This window comes from Hypanus sabinus, chromosome 31 (assembly GCF_030144855.1).
Source record: "Hypanus sabinus isolate sHypSab1 chromosome 31, sHypSab1.hap1, whole genome shotgun sequence".
Lineage (NCBI taxonomy): Eukaryota > Metazoa > Chordata > Chondrichthyes > Myliobatiformes > Dasyatidae > Hypanus > Hypanus sabinus.
Genome location: NC_082736.1, coordinates 25693946 through 25713147, shown reverse-complemented (window position 1 = coordinate 25713147; position 19202 = coordinate 25693946). Strand labels below are relative to the sequence as shown.

The window sequence follows — 19202 nt, the reverse complement described above, 5'->3', positions numbered from 1 at the left end:
GGATAGGCAAGTGTAGAGGCGTATGGGCCTGAAACAGGCAAATGGGGCAGCACTGACCAGCTGGGCTGAAGGGCCATTACCCTGATGTATAACTGTGATTGAGGTCCTTCAGGGGCGGAATGGAGCGATATGTGTGGTTCCTCGGTCTTTGTCATGGTGCTCGGGTAGTGAATAGAGCTGGCCTCCTCTCACTCTGGGGGGGCGTGGGAGACGCACACAAAGAATGCTTCCCAACAGACCACAGCTTTTCAGCTCCAGACGGGGGCACAGGACGGAGTGGCGGGCGGTGGGAGGCCGTTCGGGAGGTCGGTGATGCCAGAATATCCGGCGGTGCCGGGAGCTCCCTCGAGCAGGGAGCCAGAGCGTCGAGCGGATTTCCTTAACATGCCACTCAGCTCGGGCGCTGGAACTGTTCCTGGACTCCCTCCTGACGAAGGCCTGCCACGTGACCCAGTCACGCAACGCCAAGACCATGACCACGTCACACCTGTAAGTAGGCGGCCCACGCGTTTCCCGTTCGGCCTGGCTCCCCCCCAACCCCTCCCGCCCACTCGGCTTCTCATTGGACTCCTCTCGCACCTCTCCCTCGTTTTGAAAGGCCCATGTAGAGGATGATTCCTGTCGAGAGGGAGGCTGGGATTGGGGGCACAGCCACAGAATAGAGGGATGCCCCTTTGGAAAAGAGATGAGGAGCAATTTCTTTAGCCAGAGACTGGTGAGTCTAGGGAATTCATTGACACAGATGGCTGTGGAGGCCTAGTCATTGGATAAATTTAAAGCAGAGGTTGATAGGTTCTTGATTAATCGGGGAGAAGGTAGGAGAATACGGTTGAGAGGGATAATAAGTCAGCCATGATGGAATAGCAGAGCAGACTTGATGGGCTGAATGGCCTAATTCTCCGCCTTGTTACGTACCCCGTAACTGGGTCACTTACCAGCAAAGGTAGAGAGGTCCGTTGAAGTCTGATGGTACTATTTTTAACAGTATTTATTGATAAAGATACACTAAAATAATATCAATGCAAACATACAGATAATATACGTCGTCAATACTAAATCTAAAAGCGCACTTATAATAATAATCAATAAGAAATAGCTCTATCATTGTCTAGGGGATAATGTATTGTCCGATGGAAATATAAAAGTCACTGTTAGTTCGTTCAAGCTGCAGCGTTTTGGTTTGAGAGAAAGACGGGTTAAAACTTGCCCAGTCCTTTTATGATATCAATCCTTCGAGAGTCGTTGGGAGTTGGTTTCCCCGTTGTTAGCTAAAAGCTGTTCTTCCGTGGTAAAAGCCACCGGTTCCGTGGCAAATGGAACCGAACGCACGTGGCCTCCTCCCATCGGCTTCCGCTATTACGGGATAACTAGCATTTCTTCTGGTGCGTCTGAAGGGCTGTTCCCACAGACCCTCTTTTATCCTGACTCACAGGGTCTCAGATGTCAATCAGGTTGGGGTGACGCAATCCCTCCACCAACCAGCCCACTTTGCCTGAGGGCTTCCACGTAGAACAGTATTGTAATACACAAGTCCATCTCCAAGAGACAATGGCGGTTTCCAGTAGCTTTATATCGCCGGAGGGGTCAAGACATTCCAAACGTCTCCCTCTCATTTCCTGGGCCTCCTGAACTGACTCAACAGTGATCTTGTGATTCTCACAAAGGAGGGGGCTACCCCGCACCCTTCAGCCCCTCAGAGCCCTTCATAACAGCCTAAGTCTTGTGCCCTGAGCATGGAAGGAAGGGGAGAGGATAACGTGGTTGGGCAGTTGCTTCAGGGACAGAGGGTTCGAATTCCAACCCAGAAGGGGAGTTCGAGTTCAGTTAATTTGTAAGCACCCAAGTAGGAAGGAAATTGGCCATCTTTAGCCAATCAGACCCTCCTGTACACTCTGATTGACCTGGCACAGCAGCCAATGAATGACGGGCTGGCCAGTGACACCCGCCTCCCACCCAGACAAGATCTGCACCGACCAGTAGGAGTTGGGGTGGGGAGGTGAAGGTGGCGGCAGTATGGAGTCCAGCGATGGGGGGGGGGGGGGGTTGTCTCCGCGCTGACGTCTCGGCCCGATTTCTCCCGGCAGGAAGCAGTGCATCGAGCTGGAGCAGCAGTTCGACTTCCTCAAGGACCTAGTGGCTACCGTGCCCGACATGCAGGGCGAGAACGAGGACGTCCACATGGTAGGGGACAAGGTGCCCCGCAGGTGAGTCCCACCCGACTGGGGGCGCGGGCTTAAAAGGGCTTGCCCCCCCCCCCCCCCTTGCAGAGTTGTTCCTTGGCTTAGGGTGAGCAGCAGCCTGGGAGGTTCCCTCCCACGTTCCATTTACCTCCACCCACCCCCCCATCCGTTTGTGAGTAGATGTCCCACTGTTCAGATATAAATTTCTGAATGAAGTGTGCATCAAGACCCAGGGTGAAATGTGTTGTTAGTGTTAACAACCAACGCGACCCAGTGTGCTGGGGGGTGGCCACACGTCACTGCGCCAACATAGCTTACCCATGATGCTCAGCCAGAGCAGCAACAGTGGCAAAAAGGCCCCTTTGCAAACCCCCCCCACCCCCAAACCCGGTACAGCCTCTCCCCTCGCCATACAGGACTTCTCATTCCTGCCATCAGAGAGGAGGTGCAGGAGCCCGAAGACACACGCTCCAGTTCCTAAGACAAGCTCCTTCCCCACCACCATCAGGCTTCTGAACGCCCGCCGAGCCAGGCCACGAACACAACCTCGCCCTCGTGCTGCCTGCGATCGGGGTGAGGCTTTCCCTTCCGGAACAGCCGAGGTGTCCACCTCCTCCGAAGGAAAGGGCCTCCCTCCCTCCACCCCCCGCCGCTGCTCTCTTCTGCCTCGCGCACGCCTGCCCTCCCCCCCTCCCTCCTCCTGCCACCCTACCCGGGATTGGGTTCCTCTTGCACCCCACCGGCCTCCGCGTCCAGCCCGTAATCCTCCGTGACTTCCGCCATCTCCAGCGGGATCCCACCCACCACGTCTTCCCACCCCTCCCGCTTCCCGGTTTCCACAGGGGTCGCTCCCCGCGCGACTCCCTTCTCCATTCGTCCCTCCCCACTGATCTCCCCCCCCCCCCCCGGCACTTACCCTTGCAAGCGGAATAAGTGCCACACCTGCTCCGACAACACCTCCCTCACTACCATCCAGGGCCCCAAACAGTCCCTCCGGGTGAGGCGACACTTCACCTGTGAGCCTGTCGGGGGTTGTCGACTGTGACCTGTGCTCCCGGTGCGGCCTCCCGTATATCGGTGAGGCCCGATGTCGATTGGGGGACCGCTTCGCTCCGTCTGCCAGAAAAAAACGGATCTCCCAGTGCCCACCCATTTCAATTCTACTTCCCATTCCGATATGTCCATCCACGGCCTCCTCCGCTGCCGCGATGAGGCCACACTCAGGTTGGAGAAGCAGCGCCTTATATTCTGTCTGGGTAGCCTTCCAACCTGATGGCATGAACATCGGTTTCTCAAACTTCTGTTAATGGCCCCCCCCACCCCCTCTCTCACCTTATCTACTCACCAGCCCATCACCTCCCTTTGGTGCTCCTCCCCCTCCCTTTTCCTCCATGACCTCCTGACCGCTCCTATCAGACCCCCTTTTCCGGCCCTCATCGCTTTCACCAGTCGTTACTTCACCCTCCTGCTCCTCCCCCTCTCCCTATCGCCTGCCTCCTTGTACTTCTTCCTCCCTTCTCCCCACCTTCTGACTCTGATCTCCCCTCTTCCTCTCCAGTCCTGCAAGGGTCTCAGCCTGAAACTTCGACTGTTCCACAGATGCTGTCTGACCTGCTGTCCCTTCAGCGTTTTATGTATTTTACTATAACTCAGCGTTATTTTTGTGTATATTGCAGTGTCCTGCTTCTCAAAGCAACTAATTCCACAACATGTGCCAGTGATAGTAAACCGGACTCGGCTTCTCGTCCAGGAATCCAGCACTGGAGGGGCAGAAGCTGTTCTGAAAGCCTAGAGCGTCCAGTCATCAGGATTCTGTACCAACCCCCTGGATCCAGAGTAACACACGCACAAAATGCTCAGCCGAGATGGCGCCCTGGGTCGAGATCCTTCATCAGGCCCGAGACGTTGACTGGTTTATTCCCCCTGCTTAGAGGCTGCTTGACCTGCTGAGCCCCCACCGGCATTTTGTGCGTGCGTTAGTGTCAGTTACTCTGGATCCCCAACATCTGCAGAATCTCTTCTGTTCCTGTAGTGATGAGAAGAAGGCGTGTCCCAGATGGTGAGGGTCCTGGGGGATGGATGTCCTCGATGGTGTGGGGGACGGGGTTTGAGCCCATGACGGAGCTGCCTGACTCAACAACCCTCGGCGGCCCCTTTCGAGCCCATGCACTGGAGCCCCCGTCCCAGGCAGTGATGTAGCCAGTCAGAATGCACCCCACGGTACATCTGTTTGAAAAGAAATACCTACAGCCTTTAGCCTTCTAGATTCAGATTTATCTTATCGCGTGTACATCGAAACGTACAGCCAAATGCATCATTTTCATTAATAAATAACCCACCTGCGAGTGTGGTAGGGGGTCACCAGTGCAGCACCCCACAACGTTTGGTTTCAAAACACATTTAATCTCGGGGTACAGTTATGCACCCTGAAACTCGTCCTCTTCACAGACATCCGCGAGACGAAGAAAACGGGTGGGGGGGGGGTTGGCGACACCTACCCCCTCTCTTCGCACAAGCAACAGTAATGCATCAACCCCCGCCCTCAGCTGCACCGGCGAAGCTACAATCCACCGCCACCCCCCCCCCCCCACCCCCCGGGCACCAGGCGACGAGCAGCAGGGGCCCCACTGAGTCCAGTCGAACTACAGTCCGCAGACGGGCCCGCTCACCCTGTCGAGGGAGGGAGAGGCCTTCGCTGTAACAACAAGAGCTCGCTGCCCCGATGTCACAGTCCTCCCCCGTTGGTTCTGCGAGCCCCGCCGGATTGGGGACCCTCCCTTTTCTCCTCACTGGCTGACCGGGTTTAAGGTTAACCTCCAGGTTGAGTCGGTGGTGAAGAAGGCGAATGCAATGCTGGCATTCATTTCTAGAGGAATGGTATAGGAGCAGGGATGTGATGTTGAGGCTCTATAAGGCACTGGTAAGACCTCACTTGGAGTACTGTGTGCAGATTTGGGCTCCTTATTTAAGAAACGATGTGCTGACATTGGAGAGGGTTCAGAGAAGATTCACTAGAATGATTCCGGGAATGAGAGGGTTAACATACGAGGAACGTTTGACCGCTCTTGGACTATACTCCTTGGAGTTTAGAAGAATGGGGGGGGGTCTCATAGAAATATTTTGAATGTTGAAAGACATGAACAGAGTGGATGTGGCAAAGTTGTTTCCCATGGCAGGGGAGTCTAGTGTGAGAGGGCATCACTTAAGTTTTGAAGGGTGCCCATTCAGAACAGAGAAGCAAAGAAAGATTTTGTAGCCAGAGGGTGGTGAATCGATGGAATTTGTTGCCACGGGTGGCAGTGGAGGCAAGTCATTGGGTGTATTTAAGGCAGAGATTGATAGGTATCTGAGTAGCCAGGGCATCAAAGGTTATGGTGAGAAGGCGGGGGAGTGGGACTAAAGGGGAGATTGGATCAGATGATGAAAATGGCGGAGCAGACTCGATGGGCCGAATGGCCGACATCTTCTCCTTTGTCTTATGGTCGGCGCTGGGCCCAGGCGGTGAGAGGCCCTGAGTCCACAGAACCGGGCGCTGAAGTGGGTGGGACTGGCCGATGTCCGCTGTGGGGTGGGGGGGGGGGGAGCGTCGAAGTAAGCTGCAGAGAGTTGTGAAATTAGACAGCTCCATCACGGGAACCAGCCAAGACTTCTACATGGAGCGTGACCCCCCCCCCCGTCACCCAGGACATGCCCCCTTCTCATTGCTACCATCAGGGAGGAGGGACAGTCTCAATGCTTCAGGAACAGCTTCTTCCCCTCTGCCATCGGATTTCTGAATGGACACTACCCCACTATATTTTAATTTCTCTTTTTTGCACTACTTATTTAGTTTAACTATGTAAAATAATCTGAATTACAGCAAGTATCATATATATTTACTGTAATTCAGTTTCTTTTTCTCTCTGACTGCTGCCGCAAAGTTAACAAGTTTTGCGACACGCGTGGGTGGTGTTAAACCTGACCGTGATTGTGATCGGAAGGAGTGCGGTGTGCAGTCGGCTCATCTCCCTGCCGTTTCAGGGGTCGGAAGCCCGGAATGGGTCGCAGGAACGCCAACGGAGGGTCCGGAGCGAAAGGGAAGGACAAGAAGCAGTCCAGCACAGAATCGGAACAGGAGGTGAGCAGTCGCTTCTCCCCCCCCCTTCCCCCTCCACAGACGCGGCCTAACCTGCTCCCTCCCCTCCGGGGTTTTTGGTGCGTCGATCACGATTTCCAACCCGTACAGCCCCTCCTGTGGGAGCGTCCGCCCGTGGCGTCCCGCAGCCCAATCCCCTTCCAGTCTGATGTGGTCCGGTCCAACATGACCCGCGCCAGTCCTGTACGGTCGGCTCCAACACGGGACACTGAAGGCTTTGTCTGGTACAGCGTCAGGGCTCCTCCTGGCCAGTGGTACGGATGCATAAGGAGAAGCTCCTGGAGTAATAATGGAGGCAGGTCGAACGGACACTGTGTCCCCCTTCCCCCTCCCCTACTCCCACATAACTCCGATCCCCAGCATAACATAACTGCCTTGCCTCAGGTCAGCTGGGGAAGTAGGCCAAGGGGCGGCCAGCACAGACGAGTTGGACCGAAGGGCCTGGATCCAAGGTGGATAAGTCTGCCTCGGCTACGGTGACTTGCTGGCAGGCAGTGCGGAGGTGACGTCCCCTGTGGTACGATGCCGCCCCTCAGTGTGCGGCCTGCGACTCCGATGCGGGAGCGCCACGGGGAGAGACCAGGCCCTCTCTCAGCCCAGCCCCTCTGCTTGCTCCCTCCCAACAGGACGAGTCGGAGGACAGCGAGACGGACGAGGAGGAAGCCTCCCGCTCCAGCGTCGACAAAGCCGGGGACCAGATCCAGAGGTGAGTGGTTGCCCCGAGCTGCCCGCCCCTCCCCTCCCCACCTCACTTCCAGGCGAGCCCTGGGCTCCGTCCCAGGCCTATGCCACCTTGGCAGATTCCCCTCCCCGCCAACAGTTTCTACCCTGGGAGGGCGAGCAGCAGCCGCCAGTCTATTGAATTACGTGGGGAGGGGGCACAAGGTGCTGGGGATGGCGCAGTAACGTCAGCGATCTCAGGTTCAACTCCCCCCACCCACCCCCCCCCCCCCGTTCTCTCTGTGACCGCGAGGGTTTCCTCTCACAGTTCAGAGGGCAGGGTTAGTGAGTTGTGGGCGTGCTTCGTTGGCACCGGGAGCATGGCGGAACTCACGCGCTGCCCCCAACACTTCCTTGCGTTGGCCAACGGTGCAAATGGCGCATTCCACTTTACGGTCCGATGCAGGCCTGACAGATAAAACTGATTTATCTAATTCAGAGTCGCTCAAAACACCCAAGCACTCTTCCCTCCCACTTACACAAAGTCTCTTCCACTGCCCCCCCCCCCCCACCTTCTCATCATTCTTCCCACTCCCGATGAAAGGTCTCGGCCCGAAACGTCGACCGTTAACTCTTTTCCACAGATGCCGCCTCATCCGCTGAGTTCCTCCAGCGTTTTGTGTGTGTTGCTTGGATTTCCAGCATCTGCAGATTTTCTCTTCTATGTGACATTACGAACTATCACAGTTTTCCCACTCTGCAGGAACACTTCTCTCCAAGAATGTAATCTCTTGTGGCCAAAACCACCTTACACCCTGTCAGGTTGTCCCTAATACCCTCAATAACACCACGATATCTTGAAGTGGGAAGGAGAACAATTAGAGGTCATGGTGCATATTGGGACCGATGACGTAGGTAGGAAAAGGGAGGAGGTCCTGAAAACAGACTACAGGGAGTTAGGGAGGAAGTTGAGAAGCAGGACCACAAAGGTAGTATACTGTCTGTGCCATTTGACAGTGAGTATAGGAATAAACTGAGGTGGAGGATAAATGCATGGTTGCGGGATTGGAGCAGGGGGGCAGGGATTCAGATTTCTGGATCATTGGGACCTCTTTCGGGGCAGGTGTAACCTGTACAAAAAGGACGGGTTGCACTTGAATCCCGGGGGATCAATATCCTGACGGGGAGGTTTGCTACGGCTACTGGGGAGAGTTTAAACTAGAATTGTTGGGGGGAGGGTGAGAACCGAACTGAAGAGACTGGGGAAGAGGCGGTTGGCTCACAAACAGAGAAAGCTTGGAGAGTGCGAGAGGGTGGATAGGCAGGTGATAGAGAAGGGACCCGCTCACACCGATGCTTTGAGATGTGTCTGTTTTAATGTGAGGAGTATTATAAACGAAGTGGCTGAGTTTAGAGCGTGGATCAGTACTTGGAGCTACGATGTTGTGGACGTTACAGAGACTTGGATGGCTCAGGGGCAGGAATGGTTCCTTCAAGTGCCAAGCTTTAGATGTTTCAGAAAGGATAGGGATGGAGGCAAAAGAGGTGGGGGCATGGTACTGTTGATCAGAGATAGGGTTAAGGCTGCTGAAAAGGAGGAAATCATGGAGGGATTGTCTGCAGAGTCTCTGTGGGTGGAGATTAGAAACAGGAAGGAGTCAATATTTTTTATAGACCACCCAATAGTAACAGGGACATCAATGAGCAGATGGGGAGCCAGATTCTGGAAAGGTGTAATAATAACAGGGTTGTTGTGGTGGGAGATTTTAATTTGCCAAATATCGATTGGCATCTCCCTAGAGCGAGTGGTTTAGATGGAGTGGGGTTTGTTAGGTGTGTTCAGGAAGGTTTCTTGACACAATATATGGATAAGCCTACAAGAGGAGAGGCTGTATTTGATCTGATATTGGGAAATGAACCTGGTCAGGTGTCAGGTCTCTCAGTGGGTGAGCATTTTGGAGATAGTGATCACAATTCTGTCCCCTTTTCCATAAAATTGGAGAGGGATAGGAGCAGACAAGTTAGGAAAGTGTTTAACTGGAGTATGAGGCTATCAGGCAGGAACTTGGAAGCATAAATTGGGAACGGATGTTCTCAGGGAAATGTAAGGCATAAATGTAGCAAATGTTCAGGAGATATATACGTGGAGTTCTGCATAGGTACGTTCTAATGAGACAGGGAAAGGATGATATAGTACAGGAACTATGGGGTGTTGTAAATCTAGTCAAGGAGATAAAAGCTTACGAAAGGTTCAATAAACTAGGTAATGATAGAGATCTAGAAGATTGAAAGGCTAGCAGAAAGGAGCTTAAGAATGAAATTAAGAGAGACAGCAGGGGCCATGAGAAGGCCTTGGCAGACAGGATTAAGGAAAACCCTGAGGCATTCTACAAGTATGTGAAGAGCAAGAGGATAAGATGTGAGAGAATAGGACCAATCAAGTGTGACAGTGGGAAAGAGTGTGTATGGAACCAGATGAGATAGCAGAGGTACTTAATGAATACTTTGCTTCAGTATTCACTACAGAAAAGGATCTTGGTGATTGTAGGGATGACTTGCAGCAGACTGAAAAGCCTGAGCATGTAGATATTAAGGAAGAGGATGTGTTGGAGCTTTTGGAAAGCATCAAGTTGGATAAGTCACTGGGACCAGACGGGATGTACCACAGGCTACTGTGGGAGTCGAAGGATGAGATTGCTGTGCCTCTGGCAACAGTCTTTGCATCATCAATGGGGACGGGAGAGGTTCCGGAGGATTGGAGAGTTGAAGATGTTGTTCCCTTATTCAAGAAAGGGAGTAGAGATAGCCCAGGAAATTATAGACCACTGAGTCTTACTTCAGTGGTTGGTAAGTTGATGGAGAAGATCCTGAGAGGCAGGATTTATGAACATTTGGAGATGTACAATATGATTAGGAATAGTCAGCATGGTTTTGTCAAAGGCAGGTTGTGCTTTACAAGCCCGATTGAATTTTTTGAAGATGTGACTAAACACATTGATGAAGGAACAGTAGATGTAGTGTATATGGATTTCAGCAAGACACTTGATAAGGTACCCCATGCAAGGCTTACTGAGAAAGTAAGGAGGCGTGGGATCCAAGGGGACATTGCTTTGTGGTTCAAAATGGGCTTGCCCACAGAAGGCAAAGAGATGTTTGTAGACAGGTTATATTTTGCGTTGAAGTCGGTGACCATTGATAGGATGCAAAACTGGGCTGAGAAGTGGCAGATGGAGATCAACCCAGACAAGTGTGAAGTGGTTCATTTTGGTAGGTCAAATAAGATGGCAGGATATTGTATTAATGGTAAGACTCTTGGCAGTGTGGAGGATCAGAGGGATCTTGGGGTCCGAGTCCATAGGACACTCAAAGCTGCTGCGCAGGTTGACTCTGTGGTTAAGAAGGGACGCGGTGTATTGGCCTTCATCAACCGTGGGATTGAGTTTAAGAGCCGAGAGGTAATGTTGCAGCTATATCGGACCCTGGTCAGACCCCACTTGGAGTACTGTGCTCAGTTCTGGTCGCCTCACTACAGGAAGGATGTGGAAGCCATAGAAAGGGTGCAGAGGAGATTTACAAGGATGTTGCCTGGATTGGGGAGCATGCCTTATGAGAATACGTTGAGTGAACTCGGCCTTTTCTCCTTGGAGTGATGGAGGATGAGAGGTGACCTGATAGAGGTGTATAAGATGATGAGAGGCATTGATCGTGTGGATAGTCAGAGGCTTTTTCCCAGGGCTGAAATGGCTAGCACTGGAAAGGCACAGTTTTAAGGTGTCTGGGGTACAGAGGTGGTGTAGGGGGTCAGTTTTTTATGCAGAGAGTGGTGAGGGTGTGGAATGGGCTGCCGGCGACGGTGGTGGAGGCGGATACGAGAGGGCCTTTTAAGAGACTCCTGGATAGGTACGTGGAGCTCAGAAAAATAGAGGGCTATGGGTAACCCCAGGTAATTTCTGAGGTAAGGACGTTTAGCACAGCATTGTGGGCCGAAGGGCCCGTATTGTGCTGTAGGTTTTCTATGTTTCTGTGAGCTTTCGCTTTTCTCCCCCACCGATGTCCTAACCGTTTTACTCCGGTTCAGTTGTACTTTCTCCTGTTGTTTTAAATCAAACGCCCTACCTTTGCTAAGGCAGTTTGCTGATATTACTTCAGAATTCTCCTTCAGAGCAGCCTAAGAGCGTAGAAGAGTACTGCACAGCAGGCCATTCGGCCCACAATGTTTTGCCAAACCAGCTAGAAACACCCAAACACTAATCCTTCTCACCTACAGCGTGTCCACGTCCCTCCATCTTCCTCACATCCATGTGCTGATCCAAACGTCTCTTAAAAGCCCCTAATGTATTTGCCTCTACCCCCATACCAGGCATCCGCCACTCTCTGAGTAAAAAAACTTAACCCTCACATCCCCCCCTCACCTTCAATGCTGCCCTCTGGTATTAGTCATTTCAACCCTGGGAAACAGATACTCCCTGTCCACTCTATCTCTGCCTCTCATCATCTTGTAAACCTCCGTCAGATCTCCCCTCAGCCTCCGACAGTCCGGAGAAAACAGCACAAGCTTGTCCGGCCGCTCACGATAGCCCACGCCCTCTACACCAGGCAGCGTCCTGATGAACCTCTTCTGTCCCCTCCCCAAAGCCCCAACATCCTTCCTATGGTGAGCTGACCAGAACGGGACACAATTCTCCCGCTGTGGCCTGACCAGAGTTTTATAAAGTTGCAACGTAACCTGGGTGAAAGAAAAGCACGGAGTCCTACGTGAGAGGGAGGGGTTAGGTTGAGCTTGGAGTAGTTTTAAGGAATCAGTACAACGTGGCAGCCAGCCGGTGGTGGTGTGGCATCGGCACCAAACTTCGAAGTGAGTGGTCCCCGGGTTCGAACCCGGCCGGCTCCTCTCACACGCTCTCCATCCGTGCTGGGTCGAGCGTCGAGCCAGCGACTCCGCCTCGTTTAAAAAAAACGCTTTTTTTGTGACAAAGGTTTCGCCACAAGGTGCGGAAAGGAATAACAGTAGCAACGGTGTGGGCTGAAGGGCCTGCTCTGCACTGTGTTCTAATCTCATCTATCGAGCTCGCTGCTGTTGTAAAGCTTCTTGGGATTGATTGGACCGCTGTTTGGGTGGGATTCTGACCTTGAAAGTAAACACTCTGATCCAACGGGTCTGTACGGCCTTTTGCCAGGAGGGCGCAGTTTAGTCAACTCAAGTTTATTGTCATTTTGTATACATGTATACTGTCAAACGAAACAACGTTTCTCCGGACCAGGGTGTAAAGCACAGTAGTACACATAACACACAAAAAACTAAGGAAAGTAAGGATAAAATCTACAAATGAATAAACAGACAAACAAGTGCATAAATTAAATATGTCAGGTACAGAACAGATTAGCCGGTGACACTTCGAATGCGATGCGGCAGGGAGTTCAGAAGCCTGACGGCCTGAGGGAAGAAACTGTTTCCCATCCTGACCATTGTCTTTATGCATCGGAGTCTCCTGCCCGATGGTAGAAAGTCAGAGAGGATGCCGGATGGACGGGTGGGATCCTGGATAATACTAAGGGCCCCGCGTACGCAGCGCTCCTGATAAATGTCCCCAATGGACGGTAGGGAGACCCCTATGATTCTCTCGGCCGTTCTCACCATCCTTTGTAGGGACTTCTGGTCCGATGCTCGGCTGCTCCCGGACCAGATGGAGAAGCAACTTGTCATGGTGCTCTGGTAAAATGCGTGTGCCGCTCGGCCACGTGGTTAAGGCATTGGACTGGCGATCTGAAGGTCGTGAGTTCGAGCCCCAGCTGAGGCAACGTGTTGTGTCCTTGAGCAAAGCACTTAACCACACACTGCTCCGGTCCACCCAGCTGAAAGTGGGTACCGGCAAAATGCTGGGGGTTAACCTCGCGATAGACTGGCGTCCTATCCAGGGGGAGGTCTTGTACTCCCAGTCGCTTCGCGCCACGGAAACCGGCATCAGCACCGGCCTGATGAGCCTATAAGGCTCGGGACAGACTTTAACTTAAGTGGTAAAATGCAGTTTAGAGGTGGTTGGGCGCAAACCTCGTGTGCCTCGATCTCCTCTGGAAGCGGAGGCGCTGCTGTGCCTTCTTTCTCAGGGAGGAGATATTCATCGGTGATGTGAACTCCCGGTAGCTTGGGGCACTGAACTCTCTCTATAGAGCTTCGGTATTTGCGACAGAAACCCGTCCAGTCGGAGCGGAAACGCTGGTGGCTGCTCGGCTACTGCGTCACTCACATTTTCCCGCCAGTTTGGGCTGTTATGTTCTGCCTTTGATACAGAAGATAGAACAGGGACAGGCCCCTCAGCCCACATCGTTGTGGCAAACCATCTGAAAAATAAATAAAAAACACCCCCGAAAACCAATCACCCCCCCCATCCTACATCCTGTCCATTTCCCTCCATCTTCCTCACATCCATGTGCCGATCCAAATGTCTCTTAAAAACCTCTAATGTATTTGCCTCTACCTCCACACCAGGCATCCACCGCTCTCTGTGTAAAAAAAAAACACGTGCCCCTCACATTCCCCCCCCTCACCTTCAGTGCACTCCCTCTGGTATTAGTCATTCCAACCCTGGGAAACAGATACTCCCTGTCCACTCTATCTCTGCCTCTCATCATCTTGTAAACCTCCGTCAGATCTCCCCTCAGCCTCCGACACACCGGAGAAAACAACCCAAGTTTGTCCGGCCGCTCACGATAGCACTCGCCCTCTACACCAGGCAGCGTCAGGTTTAATATCACCAGCTTATGTCATGAAATGTGTTCTTTATGGCAGTAATGCAATGTAGAAAAAAATGTAATAGAATAGAAAAACCTGTCAATTACAGTAAGTAGTAGTAGGCCTCCGTTAGTCACGATAGAGCGTGGATTTGCACCTTGGAAAGTTTCCAGGGTGCAAGTCTGGGCAAGGTCTTTTTTTGTGGAGGACCGGCAGTTGCCCAAGCTGCAAGTCTCCCCTCTCCACGCCACCGATGTTGGCCAAGGAAAGGGCACTAGGACCCAAGCAGCTTGGCACCGGTGTCGTCACAGAGCAACGCCTCAGCTGAGGCTCGAACCAGTGACCTTCAGATCACTAGACGAACACCTTAACCACTTGGCCACGCGCCAACACTACAGTAAGTATACATATATTAACTAAGTAATGCAAAAATAGAAATTTAAAAAGGTAGTGAGGTAGTGTTCATGGGTTCAATGTTCATTCAGAAATCGGATGGCAGAGAGGAAGAAGCCGTTCCTGAATCGTTGAGTGTGTGCTTTCGGGGTTTCTGTACCTCCTCCCTGATGGTAGCAGTGAGAACAGGGCATGACCTGGGTGGTGGGGGTCCTTCTTCTGAGGCCCAGCTCCTTGAAGATGCCCTGAGTACTGCGGTGGCTAGTACCCGTGATGGAGCTGACTGTTCTACCCCGTCTGAAGCCTCAACTTCCTTCCCACAGTGGGGCGACCAGAACTCTACGCAATACTCCAGATGTGGCCTGAGGTTGCCGGTCATCCTATGGAAATTAGAATCCCTTCAAGTGAATCGCTTTTGTTCCTACTGCTAATTCCATCCGCAATAAGAGATGGAAATTCTTGTCTTCAGCAAATCCATGTTGATTTGCCTGCACCCGCTGGATTTTAGAAGGATGGAGTGGGGGACAATAGACAATAGGTGCAGAAGTAGACCATTCAGCCCTTCGAGCCTGCACCGCCATTTTGAGATCATGGCTGATCATCTACTATCAATACCCGGTTCCTGCCTTGTCCCCATATCCCTAAGACACCTATCTAGCTCCTTCTTGAAAGCTAGAGGGGGGAGGGGAGGGGGGAGATTCTCATTGAAATATTGAAATGCCTAGATGGAGTGGATATGGAGAGGATATTTCCTCTAATAGAGGCCACAGTCGCAGAATAGAGGGGTGTCCCTTTAGAATGGAGATGTGGAGCAATCTCTTTAGCCAGAGAGTGACAAATCTGTGGGAATTCATTGCCTCATGGGGCCGTGGAGGGCAAGTCACTTGATATTTAAGCGGAGGTTAATAGGTTCTTGGTTAGTAAAGGGCGTCAAAGGTTACAGGAAAATGGGATCGAGATGGATAGTAAATCAGACTCGATGGGCTGAATGGCCTGATTCTCCTTTGACTTGCGGTCTAACGCCTCTGCATGCATGTACAGTAAACGTGACCCCGGAGGCTCCCCGCCAGGCCTTGATGCGCTTTTCCGTTGTCTGTTGCAGCCCTGAGCCCGTCTTCAGCAACCCCCCGCCAGTGCTGCCCACCCCCATGTTTGCACAAGCGACGCACGCCCTGTCGATGCCCGCTCCTGGCCTGGTGACCGGCAGTCAAGATGGCGAGGATGAAGATTACGACTCTTAGCTCTGCGTTTATGTTGTCTTTTGCTGAGTGGGTAACCAGAATTTTATTCCCAGTGCGAGCGTGTGTGTACGTGTGCGTATGTCCAACCCCCTCCCTGCCTCCCCAACAGATTATTTTCATATTGTCTCATTTTATTTTAATTTGGGTTCTCCCTCTCCCCTTCCCACACACTCAAGTTTTAGTTGCTGCTCCTGAGATGCAGTTCTTAATTCGTTTTACCCCCTCGTTCTGTCCATCTGCGCACAGAAATCACCCATCCCCTCTTGAGTAAATGGCCCTTCCTCCTCAAAGAGGGGCTGCGGGGGGAACGGGGTGGGCTTGAGGAGCCGGGTATTGAAACAAAGGAATTTACCCCCTACGTTCAGTTGGCCATTACTTTCTTTTAATTTTTAACTTTAGTAATGTGCAGAATAAAGTTTGGAATAAAGTAAATTCGTCCTAAATCATTTCCCCTGCTTGTTATTTCTCTCCCTGGAGTTTCTCAGCAGCGACTGCCACCCCCCCCCCCCCCAACATTTGCAGTGGGGCGATCGATTAGCGTTGAATTCTCACCGCAGGCATCCTGTGATCGTGTTCTTGCTCCCCTCCCCTCTGCCGTGAGGATTCGGTTGGCATTTTGTGGCGGCACTGCCCCAGGGAGGGGCAGGAAGAAGAACTAACCGCAGGAGACTGCGCAGATGCTGGAAAGCCAGGGCAACACTCTCAAAACAAAAAGTGCTGGAGGAACTTGATCGATATGTGGAGAGGAACAAACAGTCAAAATGCACGGCCACACACAATCAGTCCTGTGTAAAGAACTTCCCTCTGACATGCTTTCGTCCAGCCACCTCAAAATTCTGCCCCCTTGTGTTAGCCATGCCTGTCCTGGGGGAAAAGGTCCACTCACTCTGCACTCAGTTGTCACTCTGATTGGTGAGCCTGCTTGTTAATGCAAATATCTAATCAGCCAATCGGCACAGCAACCTAATTCAGACCAAACATCAGCATGTGGAAGAATGTCCACTACAGCATGCTGCCCAGACGGGTTGATTTGGGTATTTCAGAAACTATTGATCCGGGGAAAGCACATGCTGTACTGGGGTACGGGGGAGTTGGGCTTCACGCACAACAGTCTCGTTTACAGAGAACGGTGTGGGAAACAAAAATTAACCCAGTGAGCGGCGGTTCTGTGGGTGAAACTACCTTGTCAATGAGAGAGGTCAGAGGAGAATGGCCAGACTGGTTTGAGCTGACAGGGAGGTGACAGTAACTCAAATAACAACAGTGGTGTGCAGAAGATACAACGTGTTGAACCTTGAAGTGGATGGGCTACAGCAGCAGACCACAAACGTGCCCTCAGGGGCCACTATTATTAGGTACAGGAGGTATCCAGTGAAGTGGCGGCTGAGTGTATGCAGCAAATGAAGTTGATCCTTGCTACTGTCTTTCAAACACATTAACCGACCAATATGAAAGGTGATTTTACTATTAGTAATTTAAGAGCACTTTTAATATCTCATAGATAAAACTTCTCATAGACAAAAAGTAGAATTAGTCCATTCAGCCCATCGAGTCTGCACGCCATTCCATCAGGGCTGATTTATTAACCCTCTCAACCCCATTCTCCTGCCTCCCTTACGGAGAAGGGTCTCCGCCCGAAACGCCGCCTGTTTATTAATTTCCATGAATGTTGAATTTCTCCGGGGTTTGGGGTATGTTGCGTTGCTTTGGATTTCCTGCAAACGCAACATTTCTCACGTTTGCGATTGAGGGGAAGATGGGGCCGGTGTGGGACGTTTCGCCCCGCAGAAAGATGGCGGCACCAGGGCGGGGCGGAAGTGACGAGGGCGGGGCGGATGTCGCCCCGGTCTGTAATTATTTGCTGCGTGTGAAGATGGTGGCGATGGGCCCGGCGCTGCTGCTGCTTCTGTTGCTGGGGTTGGCGTCGGAGGTGTCGGAGGCGGTGGCAGTGCCAATGCCGGGCGGCCGCTACGACGTGCGCGTAGATGCCCCCAACGTGGCGAAAGCGATCAGGACGGCCGTGAAGGCCTTCAACCGCGACTCCAACGACGCGTATCGCAGCGAGGTGTCGAATGTGATATCGGCCCAAGAACAGGTGGGGAGAGGGTGCTCGGGGTAGGGGAGGGACGGGAGGGGGAGAGAGGTGGTAGGGAAGTGGTGGAGGTGGGGCTGGTGAGGGGAGAGGGGAGGGTTGAGAGGATGAGAAGGAAGGGTGAGCGCTGTGGAGAGGAGGAGTCGAGTAGATGGGAAGCAGTAGGACAGAGGAGTGAGTAGAGACATTGAATCCTTTGGCAATGCTCTAGGGACGGAGTGGGGTATAATGCTGGGACAGGTGGTGGTGTGGGGATGGTCCCTCCATTGGGTCCATCTCCAATATCTGATCAGCTAGCGGAGAAGCACGCCGACTTTGTCGAGCGGTTCAGCAGTTTCAGCACGGGGAGGAAATGTCTAAGTCACGTTGACCGTGGGACGATTGCTGGTGCCAGACGTATCTCGGAGACTGCTCACCTCCCGGGATCTTCACACACAGCAGACTTCACCGTTTGCAGACAATGGCGTGGAGAAGAAAAAACACTCCAGTGAGTCGCGATTTTATCGAGAAATACAGCCTTCCAGCCCAAAGAGGTGCACCGCCCATCAGCCTATTTAAACCTAGTTTAATCGCATTGCGATTTACAGTGACCCACTAGATGGTACTTCTGAGGAAACTGGAGCACCCGGAGGAGACCCACACGTTTACAGAGAGGACGCAGACGGGAGATGCAACTGAACGCTGAGCTCTGATACCCCGAGGCTGTAAATTGCATCATGCCGACAGCTATGTTACCATGGAGATCTGTGGCGAAAACCCCTCGTTGCTGAGAGAGGTCAGATGACCACGCATTATAACAGCGGTGTGCACTAAAGCATCTCTGGAGAAGCCACAGCGGCAGACGACCACGAACATAGGCTCAGAGGCCGTTTTATTAGAAACAGGAGCCTTCTCAGAAAGTGGCCACGGAGAGTAAAGCTGATTCTTGGTGCTCGCTTTCAAACACAGTAACCAAAGGGGATATTACTATTAATAGTAGCATCTTACTTACAGGGCACTTTTCATAGGTGAGACCGTGAAACAATTAGGCCATTTGGCCCATTGTTAGCGCCACCATGGCTGATTTGTTTGACCCTCTCAACTCCATTCTCCTGCACTCTCACCCCAACCTTTTGACGCCCTGATTAACCAAACACCTATCATCCTGCGCCTTAAATGCACTCAGTGACTTTGCTGTCTGTGGCAAAGGAATCCGGAGATTCCACGCCCTCTGGCTAAAGACAGTTTTCCTCACCTCTGTTTCAAACAGATGTCCCTCTATACCGAGGCTATGCCCTCTGGTCCTACACTCTCGTATCCCCCTGTATAGGAAACATCCACTCTATCCAGGACTTTAAATATTTGGTAGATTTAAATAAGATCCCCGCCTCATCCTTCTAAACTCCATGAGTACAGATCTAAAGCCTTAAAGTGCTGGGATCCTGGGATCGTTCTTCTGAATCTCTTCAGGGCCGTCCCCAATGCCAGCACGTCCTTCCTTTGATGAGGGAAGGGGTCCAAAACTGCTCACAGTACAACTGCAGTGTAGCTACAGACAATTTAGTTCCAAGTGGTTTACAATGCGATGAAGTACAAACGTAAAAAACAAAGAGAAAAAACTACGTTAGTGAAAAGCAAAGTTCGATAGGTCTTAATCGGGCATGTAAAAGTGTCAATTGAACCTGCTTCTCCTATAGTTTTAAGCCTCAAGCTCCACAAGTTAGGAGCCTAGTTTATAAAAAGTACTGACCTGCCAATTTTCTTCTGAGGGAGGTTGTTGAAATTCAAGGCA

The 19202-nt window shown here is 52.0% G+C and overlaps 2 protein-coding genes across 3 annotated transcripts in view; both read left to right on the top strand.

The window, feature by feature from the left end:
• drap1 (DR1-associated protein 1 (negative cofactor 2 alpha)) overlaps positions 1-15782 on the top strand; it is a 35534-nt gene extending 19752 nt beyond the window's left edge. The window contains exons 3-7 of the mRNA XM_059955232.1: positions 396-489; positions 2085-2204; positions 6201-6297; positions 6942-7021; positions 15201-15782. Coding sequence (XP_059811215.1) covers positions 396-489; positions 2085-2204; positions 6201-6297; positions 6942-7021; positions 15201-15339 — 530 coding nt within the window. The 3' untranslated portion in view covers positions 15340-15782. The remainder of the gene's footprint in view (positions 1-395; positions 490-2084; positions 2205-6200; positions 6298-6941; positions 7022-15200) is intronic.
• Positions 15783-16873: 1091 nt separating this feature from the next.
• Positions 16874-19202, top strand: part of LOC132383988 (cystatin-2-like) — a 100915-nt gene continuing 98586 nt past the window's right edge. Inside the window, exon 1 of one of the 2 annotated variants that reach the window (XM_059955233.1) lies at positions 16874-17434. In XM_059955233.1, the coding sequence (XP_059811216.1) occupies positions 17006-17434 (429 nt within the window). In that variant the 5' untranslated portion in view covers positions 16874-17005. The remainder of the gene's footprint in view (positions 17435-19202) is intronic. The other variant, XM_059955234.1, reaches the window with a different exon arrangement.